This window comes from Phoenix dactylifera, chromosome 6, assembly GCF_009389715.1.
Source record: "Phoenix dactylifera cultivar Barhee BC4 chromosome 6, palm_55x_up_171113_PBpolish2nd_filt_p, whole genome shotgun sequence".
In the NCBI taxonomy this organism is placed as follows: Eukaryota; Viridiplantae; Streptophyta; class Magnoliopsida; order Arecales; family Arecaceae; genus Phoenix; species Phoenix dactylifera.
The window spans coordinates 10,903,578-10,922,669 of NC_052397.1; the positions used below are offsets into that span (position 1 = coordinate 10,903,578).

General features: G+C 50.8%; 1 protein-coding gene across 1 annotated transcript; it reads left to right on the plus strand.

Annotated features, from left to right (window-relative positions):
* The first annotated feature begins 2,385 nt into the window (after window positions 1–2,385).
* LOC103699464 (cytochrome b561 and DOMON domain-containing protein At2g04850) lies at window positions 2,386–4,004 on the plus strand. Its single transcript, XM_008781481.3, has one exon. The coding sequence runs from the start codon at window positions 2,503–2,505 to the stop codon at window positions 3,721–3,723; it is 1,221 nt and encodes a 406-aa protein (XP_008779703.2). The 5' UTR covers window positions 2,386–2,502; the 3' UTR covers window positions 3,724–4,004.
* The last annotated feature ends 15,088 nt before the right edge of the window (window positions 4,005–19,092 follow it).

Sequence of the window (19,092 nt, forward strand, 5' to 3'; positions counted from 1 at the left end):
CTTCGTAAAATATTGATTTTACTATTCTTTTTTTTTTAATCTTTATTTTTGTATATGTACCCATACTATCTAACGTCATTAAAAAAAATTAATGGTTTCAAATTAAAATAACTAGAATCTTTAATGGGTAGATTTGCAAAACCAGATATTTATAAGACAATCACGGTGGGGGACAAAAAACTAGTTTCAAAACTTTATTTTATTTTGAATTAAAATAAATATGATTTTTATTAACGGTCTTAGAAAAATCATTATATTAGGGGCATTTGTGCAAAAATAGTGTTTTATAAAGGTATAGAAATAAATATAAATTTCAAAAGGATATTCACGTAAATTTGAATTTTTAAAAGAGTATTCATGCAAAAAATTCTTTTCAGATTCACATCGTGACTTTGGACTTGAATAAAAGACCATTCATTAATCAGGTCAGGTCAAGCCGGGTTAAGTTCTTGCAAAAAATTTTAGATGTAGTAGGTCCTTTAAATCTGGTTGTGATCTTATGAACGGACCCAACCTGGAATGTTTGAGTTCGGATTGGGAGTAGGACAAGTTGGATTTGCAATTTAAGTAAAGAATCCAATTATTTTTTAAATAAAATATAACAATTAATAATTAAATATAAAATTATTTTAAAAATTAAATAAAACTAAAAAGAGATAATTCAACCTACGATAATGAGATATATACTGGTATACTTCAAAGTGTTGTGAATAACAATTTGCCAAAACAAACAATAAAATATGGACATTCAAATAAAATTAGATGAAAATAGATGTGAAATATGGTTGTTATATAGTTAAAATGAAGAAATTAGTTTAAATAAAAATTTATTCAATGAATCAGGAAAGATTTTTAGAGTGAAATATAAATAAATTTATATAATTCGGGTTTCTAAATCGAGCCAGTTTGGGTTGAGTTTGGCTCATTTTTTTGTTGACCCAAATAAGTCCCGATGATATGCAGGCTGCGCTCAATCAAGTCAAGTTGAGAAATACATGAACCCCGGGATGCAAATTTTTCCTTTCTTCTAAAGTTATAGCAGGAGGAAACAACATAGAAATGGAGGGTAGGACGGTACAAATTCAAATTAGTGGTACTCCAAGACCAGGCTACCAAGAGTCTGAATGGTCATCCATATATCGCAGGATGTTCCCATGTATTACAGAAGCATTATATAATATATAGCGTGGGCCCAAATGCATCAAGAACTATCCTGCGAGGCATGGACAACCATGATCATGAGCCAAACTATCAAGTTCAGCCACCAAACTTGAAAGAATCTGAACTCTGCTGCCAACCATACTAGTTGACACCCTTTAAATAAGATGCAATCTTAGTTGGGGCTAATTGTTTGAATGCTGGACCAAACTGGGGATATGATTTACCTAGGGTTGTAATTTTTGCGTCGTGGTGTATGTTAAAGATAGCAGCCAAGTGTGAGATACACTGGACCATCATTGACGTATAATTGACTAATGTTGCTTTTTGAGCTGGTGAGCACTCTGCGTGCCAAAGCTTGTATTGGAGAGAACTAGAGGTCATGGGATGTTGTCAAAATGAAAAAGGTTAGGAGGTTTCTTGCTTTAAGTGTTTGCCTAGTGAGTATCATGAATCGATTTGATGTATTTTCACAACAAGCTAGTAATTTGCTAGAGCATAGGCACAACATAGTGCATGCTAATTATCATATCATTAGGCAAATTCAAGTTTCAAGTCCAAATAATATTCTAGATGCTTATGGACTGATGTTGCACAATTTAAGTTTGATGTTGAAGTTGTTTCGACAAATTCTTTTCTTGCATATATTTCCATAATCCGATACATATTGGCCTGTAAATCGTTGGCAAACTAATCTAAAATTAACCAAACAGCTAAATTTTAGATTCAAATACCAAAAGATTATTGGGCTGGGCTAGATCTTTCTTTGGCCCATCTCAACTTGATTTTTTTTTTTTCTGAGAACACTATATATGAAGATTATCAATATAATATTCAGTCATAATCTTCTATTAAATTCATATGTTTAACATTAAGCTAAAGTTTTTATTAAACTACTCGAAAAACTATTCCAATTTATTTTTATTAAATGATGCTTCTTGTTGCTATCATGCTTATTGCTCTGTGCATGGCCTTTCGTGGGCCCCCCCATCACAAACCCCACAAATCCATGGCTGAGGTCCCGCACCCAACCTTGCCTTCAAAGCCAAGCACAAAAAGCAACAACAATCATTCCCCCACCCCCATCATCCCCTGCATTAACACTCTTTTGATAACAATCCGAAAATTCCAAACATTCAATTGCACCCACCAAACCAAACCCCACTATGCGCACTCTCCCTTCGCTTAGCCTCAAAGCTAATTCCCCTACAAGACATGCTTCATTCCACACTCCCTTTCTCACCCTACTCCACCAACGCAAGAACATTGCACAAATCTATTCCACAGTAAACATTCTCCCTCCCTCCCCCCCTTTCAAGAACAGCAGCAACAACCACTACCACCATGCTCCCTTCTCTACTCCTCCCAGTACTCCTCCTCTTCCTCTCCGTTTCACTAACCGCCGCCGCCGCCGCCGCCGCCGCCGCCCGGTGCACCACCTCCACCCCGATCAAGACCTATCAAAAATGCATGAACCTCCCCACGCAAGGCGCCTCCCTTGCATGGACTTACCACCCCCACAACGCCACCCTCGACCTCGCCTTCTCCGGCACCTTCATCTCCCCCTCCGGCTGGGTCGCGTGGGGCCTCAACCCCGACTCCCCCGCCATGACCGGCACCCGCGCCCTCGTTGCCTTCTCCGACCCCACCTCCGGCGGCCTCCTCCTTCTCCCCTTCATCCTCGACCCCGGCGTCAAGCTCCAGCGCTCCCCCCTCGTCTCCCGCCCCCTCGACGTCCCCCTCCTCTCCTCCTCCGCCATGCTCCGCAGCGACAGCTCCGTCCGAGACGGCGCCGGCCTCCACATCTTCGCCACCCTCCGGCTCTCCCCCAACCGCACCCGCATCAACCACGTGTGGAACCACGGCCTCTACGTGCAGGGTTACTCCCCGACCATCCACCCGACGGCGCCGTCCGACCTCGCGTCGCGAGCCACCATCGACGTCGTCTCGACGGCCACGGAAGTGGGCCCGGCGGTGCCGAGCTGGTTCCGGTCGACGCATGCAGTGCTGAATGCGGCGTCATGGGGGTTTCTATTGCCGGTCGGGGTGACGGTGGCGCGGTACCTGAGGCAGTGCACGTCGGTGCGGCCCACGTGGTTCTACGGCCATGCGGCGGTGCAGATCGTCGGATTCTTGTTTGGGACCGCTGGGTTCTCGATGGGGATTATAATGGGGAGGGCGTCGCCGGGGGTGACATATACGCTGCACCGCGGGCTCGGGGTGGCGGCGTTTGTCACCGGGGGGCTGCAGGCGGCGGCGCTGCTGTTCCGGCCAAAGACCACGAATAGGTTCAGGAAGTACTGGAAGTCCTACCACCACTTTGTGGGGTATGGATGTGTCGTTTTAGGGGTGGTGAATGTTTTCCAGGGCTTTGAGGTGATGGAGCTCGGCGGGTCGTATTGGAAGCTGGGATACTGCTTGGTTTTGTCGACGCTGGTAGGGGTGTGCGTGGCGTTGGAGGCGAACGCGTGGGTGGTGTTTTGTAGGAGGGCGGAGGAGGAGAAGGTCAGGAGGGAAGGGAGAGTGGAGGGGCATCAGGCGGTGAAGGGGAGTATAAGCATTTAGGTGACAGATTTTGCTGAGAAACGTTGAAGCATTTTTGATCTCCTTTGGGCTTTCTTATTTGTGTTTTGGATTTGTACTGATATTAGTTCTGCTCACAAGTTTGTTTAAGTGAGCTTGACAAACTATTTCATATGCCATAATGAATGCCTTCAGTTTCTTACAAATTTTCAGATCATTTTGGAGGTTTTCCATGAATGAATAAATCTTGAGAAAATCATATTATTTGTATTGTAACATGTATGGCAAAAACATGTGAATACATATTTATCCATTAATCTTCATAATTTTATCTAGGAGATCCATCTGGCCATTTACAATATATAGTTAGAATAGAAAAGCATGCTCACTTGTCCAACTTTGGCATGTGAGGACAAGATCACGAATACCTAAACAAAAAATATCTTCTATTTCTCTTAAGCATGTGCTCTACGTACCATGCATTTAAAAAAATTAATGTGAAGTCTGAAATTGGTATTATGAAAAAATTACTAGTAAAATAGAACTAACATAATCACTATATTGATTATATATGTAAAAATTGGGTTGAACAAGAGAGACATTAATAAGGATAACAATAGCAGAGGGAGAGGATGCTATCTCAAATTTCAGATTAAATATTGAAATCATTTGCTAATTAAGCGACTCAATTATATGAACTTAGAATATAAAAGAGAGATAAATAAGGAAAAAGCTATTTGGAAGTTAAAATTCATCAAAAAATAAAATATTTTGAAATCCAACTATATTAAATATTCCTTATATTTTGAAATCCTGTTTGATAATTCAGATAAGGACATTTAATTATCAAGTCAAGATATTAGAAACATGGAAGAAAAAACTAGATCTTTTGAGGAAATATTGTTTTAAAAATAGATTGAGTGGTCCTTCTTACAAGAATTGCTAATAAATACAGATTAAGTTAATTAAACACCTAAGTTAAGTTTTTAAATATGCATTGTTGGGGGAATAAGACTTTTCCCCCCTAATGACACGAATGCCCCCGAGAAGCCGCACAATCGCCGACCCTGGACGGCCGAAGTCGGCGTCCGACCTCGGAACGCCCGACCTCAAGACATCCGACCTCGAGACCTCCGACCTAGGAAAACCCTGATGTTCAAAGTCTACCCTTATCAGCCACCTACTACGGCCATGCCCCTCTGAGGTCCGGCCGAGGACCATACTCTGACGCCCCCCCCGGCATTTATTGCGCATGGCTACTGTAAACCTCCAGTTCACTCAACAATTAATGCGGATCTCCGGCTTACTCCACAATTAATGCGGATCTCCGGCTTACTCCACAATTAATGCGGATCTCCGGCTTACTCCACATTTAATGCGCATGGCTCCTGTCATCTACGGACTCTCAGCTCTCCACGGCAAGTTAGCCCAGCAGAGTCTAGTCAACCATGATAAGTCTCTGATCTCGGCCATACCTCCGACACCAATGCAATAATTCGTCTGGTAGCGTGCAAGCCCAGGTCGTACGACGACCTCACCGCCGACATCAACGCAATGATTCACCTGATCGTGCGCCGACCTGAACAACATGCCGAGCCGTACTACGGCCTCGCCCCGTTACATCACAGGTAAACCGACCCCCGCCTATAAAAGGGAACCTTGGCCCCTTAAGTGGGGGGTGGGGGAAAAATTACGCACCCTACAAACACTATTCTTCTCCTCTCTACACTATTTGCCCCCTCCCTGACTTGAGCGTCGGAGGGCCGGCGCCGGAAAACCCGGCCACCGGCTTGTCTGCAGGCACCCCAGACGGAGGACGCCGCCCGCCGACGGATCGCCGCCCCGCCGTGAGGACCTGCTGCTCCCTCTCTCCGACCACCCCAGACGGAGGACGCCGCCCGCCGACTGGTCGCCGCCCCGCCGTGGTGACCTCCCGCTGCTCCCTCTCCTCGACCGAAGATTGCCCCCGGGTCCAATTTCCAGCAACAGTTGGCGCTAGAGGAAGGGACCGAGTAGCGATCATGAAGTTGAGAAGCAAGGGAGCCTCCAACATCTCCCGGCGTCCCCCGCAAAGTTCTGGACGCTCCATCCAGAATTCTCCAACTCCGGCTGACCCAGTTCCTCAGGTCCAGCCGGAACAGTTCAATGCCCTGGTACAGCAAGTCCAGGCCCTGGCCGCCGCCGTCCAAGGCTTACGGCGCGAGGAGGCTTTACCGACGCTTCCCCCGCAGGCCCAGGTCCTGCCGGAATTTCCTCCCAACGGCCCGGTTCTCCCAGGCCAGAAATTTGCATGGCTCCTCCAGAGCCAACAACGAAGAGCGGACTTCCCCCCAGAGAGAGCTACTGGGGGAAGATTTCGACAGGAGACCCCAACTTTCTGAGGCTGAGTCAGCCCCAGACCACCGCGAACCGGCACAGATCATGGCAACAATTCCGCGGGCGGGGGAGCTCGACCGAAAGGTTGAGCATCTGGAGCGCCAGATTGCGGCGCTCCACAGCAAGAAGGCGAGGCAAGAGGGAGACTTTGAGTTCACTACCAAGTCCCCCTTCTCCCGCCAGATCGAGGACGAGCCGGTTCCCGCGAAGTTCAAAATGCCTCAGGTGGAGCCCTACAGCGGAATCACCAACCCTCTCGACCACTTGGAGAGCTATCGGGCCCTCATGGCCCTACAAGGGTCCTCGGAGGCCATACTTTGCAAGGCCTTCCCAGCAACCCTCCGAGGGACCGCTCGGCTTTGGTTTTCTGGACTGAAGCCGAACACGGTATCCTCTTTTGAGCAACTCGGCAGGCAGTTCGCCACCAATTTTGCTGCCAGCCGACGCCAACGACGGACGTCGGATTCCCTCTTGGACATCAAACAGAAAGAGGGGGAATCTCTCAAGGAGTACTTGGACCGCTTCACTGCCGCCACGTGGGAAGTCCGCGAGCTGGACCAGTCAATAGCCATGTCGGCTCTGAAGACTGGGGTTCGCTCCTACCGATTCCTCTTCTCCATCGAGAAGAGCTTTCCGGCCGACTTCACCGAGATGCTGGCCCGAGCCCGGAAGTATGTCAAGGCCGAGGAAGCGGTTGCCTCCAAGCGGGGAGCGATTGAGCCCGCCTCAAAGAAGCAGAAAAAGCGTCGCGAGGAACGCGGCCGACAAAGGAGCCGATCGCCCCGCCGAGAGAAGAATCTCCCCCGGTTGAGGAGCCCACCACGGCAGCAGGAACGGCCTCAGCGGAGGACCCCTCCTCGACCGAGGTCCCCGCCACGGCCTCGGACGTACCCAGGGAGGTACGAGAACTACACACCTGTCAATGCTCCCCGGGCCGAGATCCTGATGGAGATCGAGGGTCGGAATTTCTTCCGACCCCCGCCTCCCATGCGAGACACGGGAGTTCCCCGTAATCCCAGGAAGTACTGTCGCTTCCATCGAGACCGTGGGCATGACACGGAGGACTGCTTCCAGCTCCGGGATGAGATAGAAGCACTCATCCGTCGGGGAGTACTCAACCAGTTCGTGAGGAACCGACATGAGGAAAGGAGGCCGGCGGAGAATACCATACCGTCCGAGAATCCGAACGACAACAGGCCCATTGCCGGCACCATCAACATGATTGGGAGGGCCTCGGCAGGAACGGCCGCTCAGGGAACACCCCCGAAGCGCCCACGCACTGATGAAGTCATCTCGTTCTCGGACGAGGACTTAGAAGGGGTCGAGACCCCTCATGATGACGCTGTGGTCATCTCTATGATTGTAAATAGGTTTGATGTAAAGCGTGTCCTAGTTGACAATGGAAGCTCAGCCAACGTTTTGTATTATCATGCCTACCAAAAAATGGGGTTGCCAGAAGGACATCTCCGGAGAATTAATGCCCCACTGGTTGGGTTCACAGGGGATTCAGTCCCAGTTGAAGGTGAGGCTAGCTTCCTTGTCACAGTTGGCCTCGCTCCCCGGGAGAGCACTGTGAGGACGGACTTCCTGGTGGTCCGTCTGCCCTCGGTCTACAACGCCATCCTTGGGCGCCCAGGGCTAAACGCCCTTCGAGCCGTAGTTTCAACCCGCCATCTGCTCATGCGGTTCCCCACCGGCCAAGGAGTAGGCGAGGTCCGTGGAGACCAGCGGGTTGCCAAGCAATGCTACATGGCGGCCCACGGAGTAAAGCAACCAACCGGGGCAACGATTCAGCCAACGGGCCCCTCATTACCCATAGAAACCCTCGATGCGAGGGACACCCCTTGAAAGAAGCAAGTAGAGCCCGGTGAGCTTCTTGTTCAAGTTCCACTACGAGAAAATTTTTCTGAGCTAACTGTGCAGGTCGGCTCCGGCCTTGGCGCCTGCGAGAGGGACCACCTCGTCAGCTTCCTGCGGGACAACGCTGACGTCTTCGCCTGGTCGCCCGCGGACGTGCCAGGAATTGACTCTGAGGTCATGGTCCATCGGCTCCAGGTGAAGCCAACTAGCAGACCTGTGAAGCAGAAGAAAAGGGGCTCCGCCCCAGAACGACAACGGGCTGCGGCCGAGGAGGTGGACAAACTCCTCGGAGCCGGCTTCATCCGGGAGGTCTCCTACCCGGACTGGCTCGCCAATGTAGTCCTCGTAAAGAAGGCCAATGGGAAATGGCGCATGTGCGTGGACTACACCGACCTGAACAAGGCCTGCCCGAAAGACAGCTTCCCCCTCCCGAGCATCGATCAGCTCGTCGACTCCACCTCAGGACACCAACTGCTAACTTTTATGGACGCCTTTTCAGGGTATTATCAAATCCGAATGGCGCCGGAAGACGAGGAAAAGACGGCCTTCATCACCGACAAGGGCACCTACTGCTATAAGGTGATGCCCTTCGGCCTGAAGAATGCTGGAGCCACCTATCAGAGGCTGGTCAGCCAAATTTTCAAAGATCAGATTGGCCGAAATATGGAAGTCTACATGGACGACATGCTGGTGAAAAGCCGAGCGGTGGAGCACCATGTAGCTGACCTCAACGAGACATTCTCCAAGCTCAGGAGATACCGAATGAAGCTCAACCCGGCGAAGTGCGCGTTCGGAGTCACCTCGGGCAAATTCCTGGGTTTCATAGTCACCCAACGTGGAATTGAAGCCAATCCCGAGAAAATCCAAGCGCTGTAAGAAATGGCGCCTCCGAAAACAGTTAAGGAGGTGCAGCGGCTTGCAGGGCGGGTTGCCGCCTTGGGAAAGTTCGTCTCCCGGTCAGCCGAGCGCTGCCTCCCTTTCTTCAAGAGCCTCAAGCGGCCGAAAGACTTCCGATAGTCAGAAGAATGCCAGCGAGCCTTTGAAGAGCTCCGGAGCCTTCTGGCCTCTCCCCCGCTGCTCACCAAGCCCCAGAAGGGCGAAGTCCTTTATTTATACCTGGCCGTCTCCCCAGTTGCAATGAGCTCAGTCCTCGTCCGGGAAGAGGACAAGCTCCAAAAGCCGGTCTATTACACCAGCCGGGTCCTCAGGAATGCTGAGACCCGATACTCCAAACTTGAGAAGACCATCTTCGCTCTCATCATCTCGGCTCGGAGACTCAGGCCTAACTTCCAAGCCCACATAATAGCTATACTGACCGACCAGCCTATGAAGCAAATATTGCAAAGGTCAGATCGTGCGGGGAGGATCGCCAAATGGGCGGTCGAGCTCGGAGAATTTGACCTCGAATATCGGCCCAAGCCGGCCATCAAAGCTCAGATACTCGCCGACTTCATCGTGGAATGTACCCTGCCGGACGACCCCGAGTTGCCTCCCGTATCCACGGAGGAAGCACCGAGGCCACCATGGGTCCTACACTCGGACGGGTCTTCAACCTCGGGGGGTAGCGGATTCGGGCTCATCCTCACCAGTCCAGATGGAGTGATGGCCGAGCAAGCCTTGCGCCTCGAATTTCCAGCCTCGAACAACGAGGCTGAATACGAGGCTCTCATCGCCGGGCTCAAGCTGGCGAAAGAACTGAAAGTGGAGGACCTAAAAGCCTTCAGCGACTCCCAGCTGGTAGTGAACCAGATCCAGGGAGACTTTGAAGCTAAAGAGCCATCCATGCAAAAGTATCTCCAAAAGGTGCGGGAACTCACGTTTGCCCTAAACTCCTTCAGTATTCAGTACATTCCCAGAGCGGAAAACCTCAGGGCAGACCAGCTGTCCAAATTGGCAACCTCCCGCATGAGCGAGCTTCCCAAGGGAACAACGCTCGAATATCTTCAGGTCCCCAGCACGGAGGAACCTGAGCCCGCCATGTGCATCGACTCCGAGCCAAGCTGGATCGACGGGTTCGTTTGCTATCTCCAAGACGGGACCCTACCTCATGACGAGACAGAAGCTCGCCGAATCAAGCGCCAAGCCCCCCGGTATGTCTTGTACGAGAATAGACTTTATCGTCGATCATTTACTTCTCCCCTGCTTAGATGCCTCCGCCCCTCCGAGGCGGACTACGCTCTCCGAGAGGTCCATGAAGGAATCTGCGGAAATCACCTGGGGGGTCGGGCTCTGGCCCATAAGATCCTGCGGCAAGGATATTACTGACCCACACTCCAGAGGGATGCAACAGATTTCGTCCGCAAGTGCGACCGATGTCAACGGAACGCTAATATCCAGCGCCGACCTTCGGCCCTGCTGACCTCCATCATCGCCCCCTGGCCGTTTGCCCAATGGGGGATCGACATCCTGGGGCCCTTTCCCCTGGCTACCGGACAGAGAAAGTTCATGGTCGTCTCCATCGACTACTTCACCAAATGGGTCGAAGCCGAGCCTGTGGCCCGGATCACCGAGCAAAAGATGCGGGACTTCGTATGGAAGTCCATAATTTGCAGATTCGGGCTACCTCGTATCCTTATATCCGACAATGGTCGGCAGTTTGACAATGTCCATTTCAGAAAATTTTGCTCTGAGCTCGGCATTGACCACCGCTTCACCTCGGTTGCCCATCCCCAGACAAACGAGGAGACTGAGGTAACTAACCGTACTATTTTGCAGGGACTCAAGGCTAGGCTTGATCGGTCCAAAGGACAGTGGGTCGAGGACTTGTACAATGTCCTTTGGGCGTATCGGACCACGTTCCGACTGCCCACGGGAGAGACCCCCTTCAACCTAGCATACGGCACTGAGGCCGTCATCCCGTTAGAGATCGGCCTGCCTTCTCCAAGGGTGGAGCAATATGACCCCGACACCAATTCTTCCTAGCTCAGGAGCAATTTGAACCTCGTCGAAGAGACACGAGAGGTCGCCCGGGTCCGTATGGCAAGATACTAACAGAGAACGGCCCAATACTACAACTCCAGAGTCAAGCCCAAGCTCTTCAAAGCAGGGGACCTCGTCCTCAGGAGAGCCGAGGCTTCTCAACCGACCGAGCAAGGAAAGCTCGCCCCGAATTGGGAAGGGCCATATCAAATCGCCCGAGTACAACGACCCGGAGCATACAAATTGAAGTCCCTAGAGGGGACCCTGATCCCGCGAAGCTGGAACTCCGAGAATCTACGAATGTACTACCAGTGAAACCCCTAGGGGTTCAAAACAATCAGGGCAATAGACTCGGCCTCTTTTCTGCAAATAATTCTCCCATTTTGATAATCATAATTCGTTTCTAGTGTTGGGTCGTCTGTGATCCCCAGATCCTCCGACCAAAATCGGGATGCCTCGAGGTTCGACCGTAGAGTCCCAAACTCCCTCGACCTCGGGAAGTATCGCAGGACGATGGAACATCGACTTGGCGCAAGATTCCCTCGACTAAGGTCGGGATGCCCCGAGGGTCGACCGTAGAGTCTCAAACTTCCTCGACCTCGGAAAGCATCGCAGGTCGATAGCGCGTGCCCAGACCCATCGACCTGACGAACGATCCCTCGACTAAGGTCGGGATGCCCCGAGGGTCGACCATAGAGTCCCAAACTCCCTCGACCTCGGAAAGCGTCGCAGGTCGATAGCGCGTGCCCAGACCCATCGACCTGACGAACGATCCCTCGACTAAGGTCGGGATGCCCCGAGGATCGACCGTAGAGTCCCAAACTCCCTCGACCTCGGGAAGCGTCGCAGGTCGATAGCGCGTGCCCAGACCCATCGACCTGACGAACGATCCCTCGACTAAGGTCGGGATGCCCCGAGGGTCGACCGTAGAGTCCCAAACTCCCTCGACCCCGGGAAGCGTCGCAGGTCGATAGCGTGTGCCCAGACCCATCGACCTGACGAACGATCCCTCGACTAAGGTCGGGATGCCCCGAGGGTCGACCGTAGAGTCCCAAACTCCCTCGACCTCGGGAAGCGTCGCAGGTCGATAGCGCGTGCCCAGACCCATCGACCTGACGAACGATCCCTCGACTAAGGTCGGGATGCCCCGAGGGTCGACCGTAGAGTCCCAAACTCCCTCGACCTCGGAAAGCATCGCAGGTCGATAGAGCGTGCCCAGACCCGTCAACCTGACGAACGATCCCTCGACTGAGGTCGGAATGCCCCGAGAATCGACCGTAGAGTCCCAAACTCCCTCGATCTCGGGATGCACCACAGGTCGGCAAAGCGTACTCAAACCCGCCGACCCGACACAAGACTCCTCGACCAAGGTTGGGGCGCCCCGAGGTCCGACCATAGGGTCTCAAGCTCCCTTGACCTCGAAAGGAGTTACAAATCAATAAAGCCTCCCCAGATCCTCTCAACTTCGGTGGGCGTCGTCGGGTCCGCGAGAAGCCCGAGCCCCCTTACAAGTCAAAAATGACTCCGGAAGTCGACGAGGAAGGGAAGCAACCAACTCCGCCATGTGGAGCACAACTCTAAGAACGCAAGAGGTACATCTAACTCGATGCCCCCCCTTGTCAAATTTTATCTACATACTGCTAAGCGGAGTTTCATCCAACGTTGGAGTCTCATCTCGCCCAAAGTCGGGCTACTCCAATAGGTCGGCTTAAGACCGATCTCCTAACAATATTATGCATGCTCCGCTCGTCAAATCTCCACAACTTATACAGTCTTCACAAATTAGGGCCCAACTCGGCCCCCATACCTAGACTCCGATGTCTAGCTGGGAAAATGATCCCGACTGCGGGCGTACCAGTCGAACACAAAGATGCCGAGGCAATCTTTGAAAGTTCCAGCCTTGCTCACCGAAATCTCGGCAGAGTCCGAGAACGATAGCTATGAAAACCTTCGGCGATAATTCGACTATTAGCCCGCGCTCCCTACGAAGTATCCGGAAGCCGAGTTCGGAAACCCGACCAGACTCCCCGAATAGCGACACGTACAGACCCAGCCCGGTCTTACTCGAAGGGCTAAAGCCCGACCCCGATGCCTTAAGAACCTAAAGGCCAGGCATGGCAACTTCTGCGATTCTAAGATCCAAGTTGTAGGACTTGGAAAAATTTTCTAAAAAACCTGGGCTCAGAGCTCCCTTGGGTCGGGATGACTGGAATCCGAGAAAGCCAAGATATAGCCCACGAAAAAGGGCGACTTCGTTAAGCAGCTCGAAAACTAAAATACAAAGTTAAGAGTCGGAGGAACGATAGATTAAGGCTTTGGCCTCATTCACGACAAAGGATAAGGAAGAAGAATGAAGTAATAAAAGAGACCTTTCATTGATAAGGGGCCGGAAGGCCAATTACAAAATTGGAGGACGGCCATTCAAAAGCCGACCTCGGATACAATGAAAAAAGAAAAAAAATATACGCCAAGTTTTAAGCGGCGGCAGCAACATCCGCGGGGTCGTCCACGGTGATGACCTCGGGACCTTCAGCTGGCACAGGCTCGGGGTCGGTGGCAGGGGCCTCGGGTGCCGCCTCCGGGACGCCGTCCGTCTCGGCCACCCTCGTCGAAGGCTCGGCGGGGTCGTGTTCATACAATCTTGCCTCGGATGTCAAAATGGCAGGAAGGTCTTCCGTGTCGGACCCGTAGCCCAGGTTCATTCTCGGACGGACCGTCGAGAGATCGAACTGGGGGCAGAACCGGGCCATCTGCTGCCGGAAGTTCTCGAAACCCCGGAGAAACCCGTCCACCGTCTCCTCCTCGAGCATGTCGCGGAACTCCTGCGACCCCTTGAAGAGATCCACGGCGTTCTCGGCTCGCTCGAGCGCCCTCCTCTCCCGGGCCTCGAGCTGCTCGATCTTAAGGCGGGAGACTCCGCCTTCATACTTGAGGCCCGCGACTTCTGATTGGACCTCCCCCAGGCGCGCCTCTGAGGCGCGTAGAGCCGACCTGGTCAAGGCGTGGGCGGCTCTTTCCTCCTCGAGCGCCCCCGCCATAGCAAGGCGCCCGGCCTTGGTGGCCTCCTTCCGAGCCTCGGACTCGGCCAGAGCCGCCTCCAGCTCGGCGATCCTTTTCTTAGCCGACTCCAACTGCCGGCTGACCCGCCGGGTCTCTTCCTGACATCCCTGGGCGATGAACACCAGGGTGTCGAGCTCGTGAACATGCTGTAAAGAAAGAGACAAAATGATCGTGAGTTAAAAACATATGGATTCGCTAATAACTTTAAGGAAATCGAGAAAAGGACTTACCCGGGCGGTGTTGCAGTAGGTACTGTCAACGACCTCTTCCAGCGAAATGTTCCGGAATTCGGCCCGGTCCGCCGGAAGCATCGCACGCCGGAACACGGCGTGTGCGACCTCAGCATCATGAATAGCTGAACTCTCCTCGGGGATAGGGGAGTCCAGCTCATCCGACTCCTCTTGAAAGTACCTTGAGGAGCTCGGCACGTCCGGCCTCGGGATCTCGGGGCCGCTTGCTTCAGGGCCCCTGGTCGGCTCGGGCCCCGAGCGCTGTGAGGAACCCGAAGCCGGGCCCTCCCGCTGGGCAATGGGGGCAAGGCAAGGAGGGGCCGCTGGGCCCGCGTCGCTGACGACCCGCGCCCGCCTCGGGTCGGCTGTGGAGGCCCCCGCCTCGGGGCCACTCGTCCCGGCCGACCTCGCCTTCTTCCGAGGCTGGGGCATAGCTCCCCCGGCCTCGGCCTCACGCCTCCTCAGGCGGGAGAAGAGGGACACGTTGCTGGTTGGCAGGTGAGGGATGTCTGAAACCAAAAATTTTCCAAGTGTTAGACCAATAAAAGCAAAAAGAAAGAACAGACAAGAAGGTAATGCAACTGCTCTTACCCTCGAGGCGCGCCGAGCTCAGACCCACGCTCGCCAGGGCGTCCTCCCGTAGGAGCTCGGTCAGGTCGTACCCCTTTCCGAGGGCCCGCAGAGAGTCCAGAACCCTCTGCTCTCTCCCCGAGGGCTCGAAAAGCTTGTTGAGGGTCTTCAACCGAGGGTGTCCCCACCTCGGATTGAACCCCCACGGCGCCTCGGACGCCAAAAAGAAAAACTTCCCCTTCCACTCATGAATAGAGGAAGGGGCCCCATGAAAAAGCGACATACCGCCTCGGAAGGCGAAGTATAGCCACTCCGCGTCTGCCGGGTTCTTCTTTAATAAGAAACACCGACGGAAGACGCCCACGATAATCGGGATCCCGTGCCCGAGACACAGGGAGAGGAACCCGATGATGGTTCTCCATGAGTTCGGAGCGAGCTGTGCTGGAACGAGTTGGTACTCGACCAGCAAGTCGTTCACGAACCTGTGGACGGGGAACCGCAGGCCAGCCCAGAGGGTCTCGCGGTGAACCGCGATTCGACCTGGGGGCGGCCGCGTCACCCTATCTTCCGGCCCCGCGGTTTCAAGGCGAAACCCGGGCTGGAAGAAAAATCGGGAGCGTATTAACTCCACCTCCTCCCCCGACAAACTTGACCCTACCTCCTCAGGACCGAGACCCATTTTCACAGAGAAACAAAACGAGATTGAAAGCAGAGGAGGAAAAAAGAAGAGGAACCCTAGCAATCACAGGGTAGGGACCTACTGGACATCGCCGGAAATCGCTCCGGACACCGTCGGTGAGGTTTGGCTGAGGAAGGAAGCAAGGAAGGAGGATAGCAAAAATAAGAGGCAGCCAAATAAAACTTTTAGGGCAAACTCGAGGGGTTTATATAGGCCCCCCTGACCGCTCAGATCGGCGGGGTCGGTTTCCATCCCCCGACCGGATCGCGCCACGTGTCGACCTCGAAAGCCGAGGCACCGTATTCACTCCGGGTCAATAAATCGGGTACGAAATCGAAATGTTGTCCCATCGGATCCCGGGGCCTCATCATGGGTCCGCAGAATCGAATCGCCTTGAAGAACGAGCGGACGGCACCCCCGCTCCCCTCATTTAATGAGGCCCTGGGGCACGTGGAGCCCCGATGTAGCCTCCAACTCGCCAGATCCATGATCCGGTAACACGAGATCGGAAACGTCCGACCTCAGATCATGCCGCGTGTCCATTTTGAAACGCAAAACAGCACACTCATTGATGAACGGAGAGCCTCGACCACAGGATCAAGGCGCCGTCTCGTCGAGCTCGAGGACCCTCATCATGGGTCCGCCACACGAAGCGACCTCGGTGATCCAAGAGGCGCCACCCCCGTTACAGCCGCCTCGAAAAACGTAAGGATACAAGCCTCATCATAAGTTCACTGAATAAAGCAACCTCGAGGCACCAAAGGGCGCAAGTTTCACCATAAAAACTCCGACAAACACAAGGGCACGGACGAGATTCGCCCCCCAACTTTAATGATAGACTTTACTTCCCACGTCCGAGCCCGCAAGCCGCTCGAACTCGGAAGTCGGGGGTAGTGTTGGGGGAATAAGACTTTTCCCCCCTAATGACACGAATGCCCCCGAGAAGCCGCACAATCGCCGACCCTGGACAGCTGAAGTCGGCGTCCGACCTCGGAACGCCCGACCTCAAGACATCCGACCTCGAGACCTCCGACCTAGGAAAACCCTGATGTTCAAAGTCTACCCTTATCAGCCACCTACTACGGCCATGCCCCTCTGAGGTCCGGCCGAGGACCATACTCTGACGCCCCCCCCCCCCCCCCCCCCCCGGCATTTATTGCGCATGGCTACTGTAAACCTCCAGTTCACTCAACAATTAATGCGGATCTCCGGCTTACTCCACAATTAATGCGGATCTCCGGCTTACTCCACAATTAATGCGGATCTCCGGCTTACTCCACATTTAATGCGCATGGCTCCTGTCATCTACGGACTCTCAGCTCTCCACGGCAAGTTAGCCCAGCAGAGTCTAGTCAACCATGATAAGTCTCTGATCTCGGCCATACCTCCGACACCAATGCAGTAATTCGTCTGGTAGCGTGCAAGCCCAGGTCGTACGACGACCTCACCGCCGACATCAACGCAATGATTCACCTGATCGTGCGCCGACCTGAACAACATGCCGAGCCGTACTACGGCCTCGCCCCGTTACATCACAGGTAAACCGACCCCCGCCTATAAAAGGGAACCTTGGCCCCTTAGGTGGGGGGTGGGAGAAAAATTACGCACCCTACAAACACTATTCTTCTCCTCTCTACACTATTTGCCCCCTCCCTGACTTGAGCGTCGGAGGGCCGGCGCCGGAAAACCCGGCCACCGGCTTGTCTGCAGGCACCCCAGACGGAGGACGCCGCCCGCCGACGGATCGCCGCCCCGCCGTGAGGACCTGCTGCTCCCTCTCTCCGACCACCCCAGACGGAGGACGCCGCCCGCCGACTGGTCGCCGCCCCGCCGTGGTGACCTCCCGCTGCTCCCTCTCCTCGACCGAAGATTGCCCCCGGGTCCAATTTCCAGCAACATGCATAAAAGCATAAAAATATATTTCTACAACTAGAGAAAAAGGAAATAAGAAGGAAAAATATACTCTGTACCTTAGTATTGAAAAAACCTGAGAACTCGGTCTCAATACAAAGCACTTACAAGAATACTATAAAAAGATATGAAAAGAATTTCAAGTAGTAGATCATCCTTGAATTACAAAAAAAAAATATTGAGAATAATTTATAATATTAACCATCTTACTCGGACTAGTCAAAGCCATAAAAAAGATCAATAAGTTTACAATATTTTATTATAAAATGGCCTCCAGAAAAAAAAAGTGATGATAATTTCTTCTCTATTGTTGTCTCGAAAAATCATATGAAGTTCCAGCTAAAGCAAACTACTATCTTAACTATAGAGAAACTGCATTTTTCTCAAAGAAAATATCATCAAGATAAATAAAAAATAAGATATACATTAAACATTGTAATTAAAATAGTATCCCCATAAATCTAAAACTAGCAAAATAAAACCAATCATTTGAGCTAAAAAAGGTCATTGGTTTCAAATTTTCTAGTTTTTTAGTGGTGTTTTACAAAAGTACAAATTAATGATGAATAATAGAAGAACTAAGAAAAAGATATTATAGTCATGAAGAATAATATAAGATCAAACTACATGCACCAAGTGTAAAAAGATTACATGAAAAGATTAAAATTATATGTTAGCAAGATGTTCAGCACTCCAAATTTATTAATTCTATGAATCAATAGATTTCAAGAGCCATAACCTAAAATAAATCCCACCACAACCCCATAATAGATATATGAAAATAATTCATAAGTATGGTGTTAAAAGTTAAAGTTGACCCTAGTATTTAATTTTAGAGAATAAAATAAATACTTGTTACTAAGAAGTATAATAATCCCATCGTACTCCGTTTAAGCTTAAACTGTTGCAATTCATTAGAGATACTATGGAACATGTAAAGATAAGGCCAATAAATGCAGATTTGATGCCACATTTCAAGGATGATACATATATTGTGCGATAGTTCAATTTTCTTAACTTTAAATTCTATAAACTATAATAGATTTTGAAGTTCTACAAAGAAAAAACTAAATAAGATTATAAACTAGATAGTGTAAATATTTCCTTTTCTTTTCTGACTTTTAATTGATAAGGCAAACGTCACTAGTTGTTCTAAGAAGCATTTAGAAAAAAGATAATAAGATCGCTCACTAATTACCAAAAATATGAGTAGTTTTGAAAAAAAGAAAAGAAATGGAGAAAAAGGAGATATTTATTCTTCTATAGAAAAAATAATGAGACATTATTTTTGTACTTTTGATCCTATTTACACTACATCCAAGTGAGGTGTGGGCCAAATAAATGTGGTGTAGATCAAAAAGAGCAAGAGTTATCAGCTTATAACGAAGTTTTAGTATAACGGAGTCCAAAAATGGTAGTTTTATTCTTCTTATCACAATCTAGAATATAGAAGTGAGATAGTTTCACCTATCTTACTATTACATACCGCTACCTATAACATGGGAATAGTAGTACAACTACTCAAAATGTAGTAGTGGAGGGAATATAACTACCATGCATGACATTAGTGATCTACTTAGTGCAAATCGGTAAGAATAAGTATCAATAATTAAATAGTGACACCAACCCGGCATTTAATGGGAGCCACTTATAATATCAAATTAAAATATTGAGCAGGATCCTTTTGCTGATCATGAAATCAGGTTATTTTTAATTTATTCTTGCTTTTATCTGTAAATTTTTTAGTTTTAGTTTCATAGTAGGACACTAACTAGTAGAAGTAGCAGTAGAGTACTTCGATCATAA

Bases quoted from the DNA above. Each gene is read 5' to 3' on its own strand.
- LOC103699464 (XM_008781481.3), top strand. From the start codon at position 2,503: ATGCTCCCTTCTCTACTCCTCCCAGTACTCCTCCTCTTCCTCTCCGTT.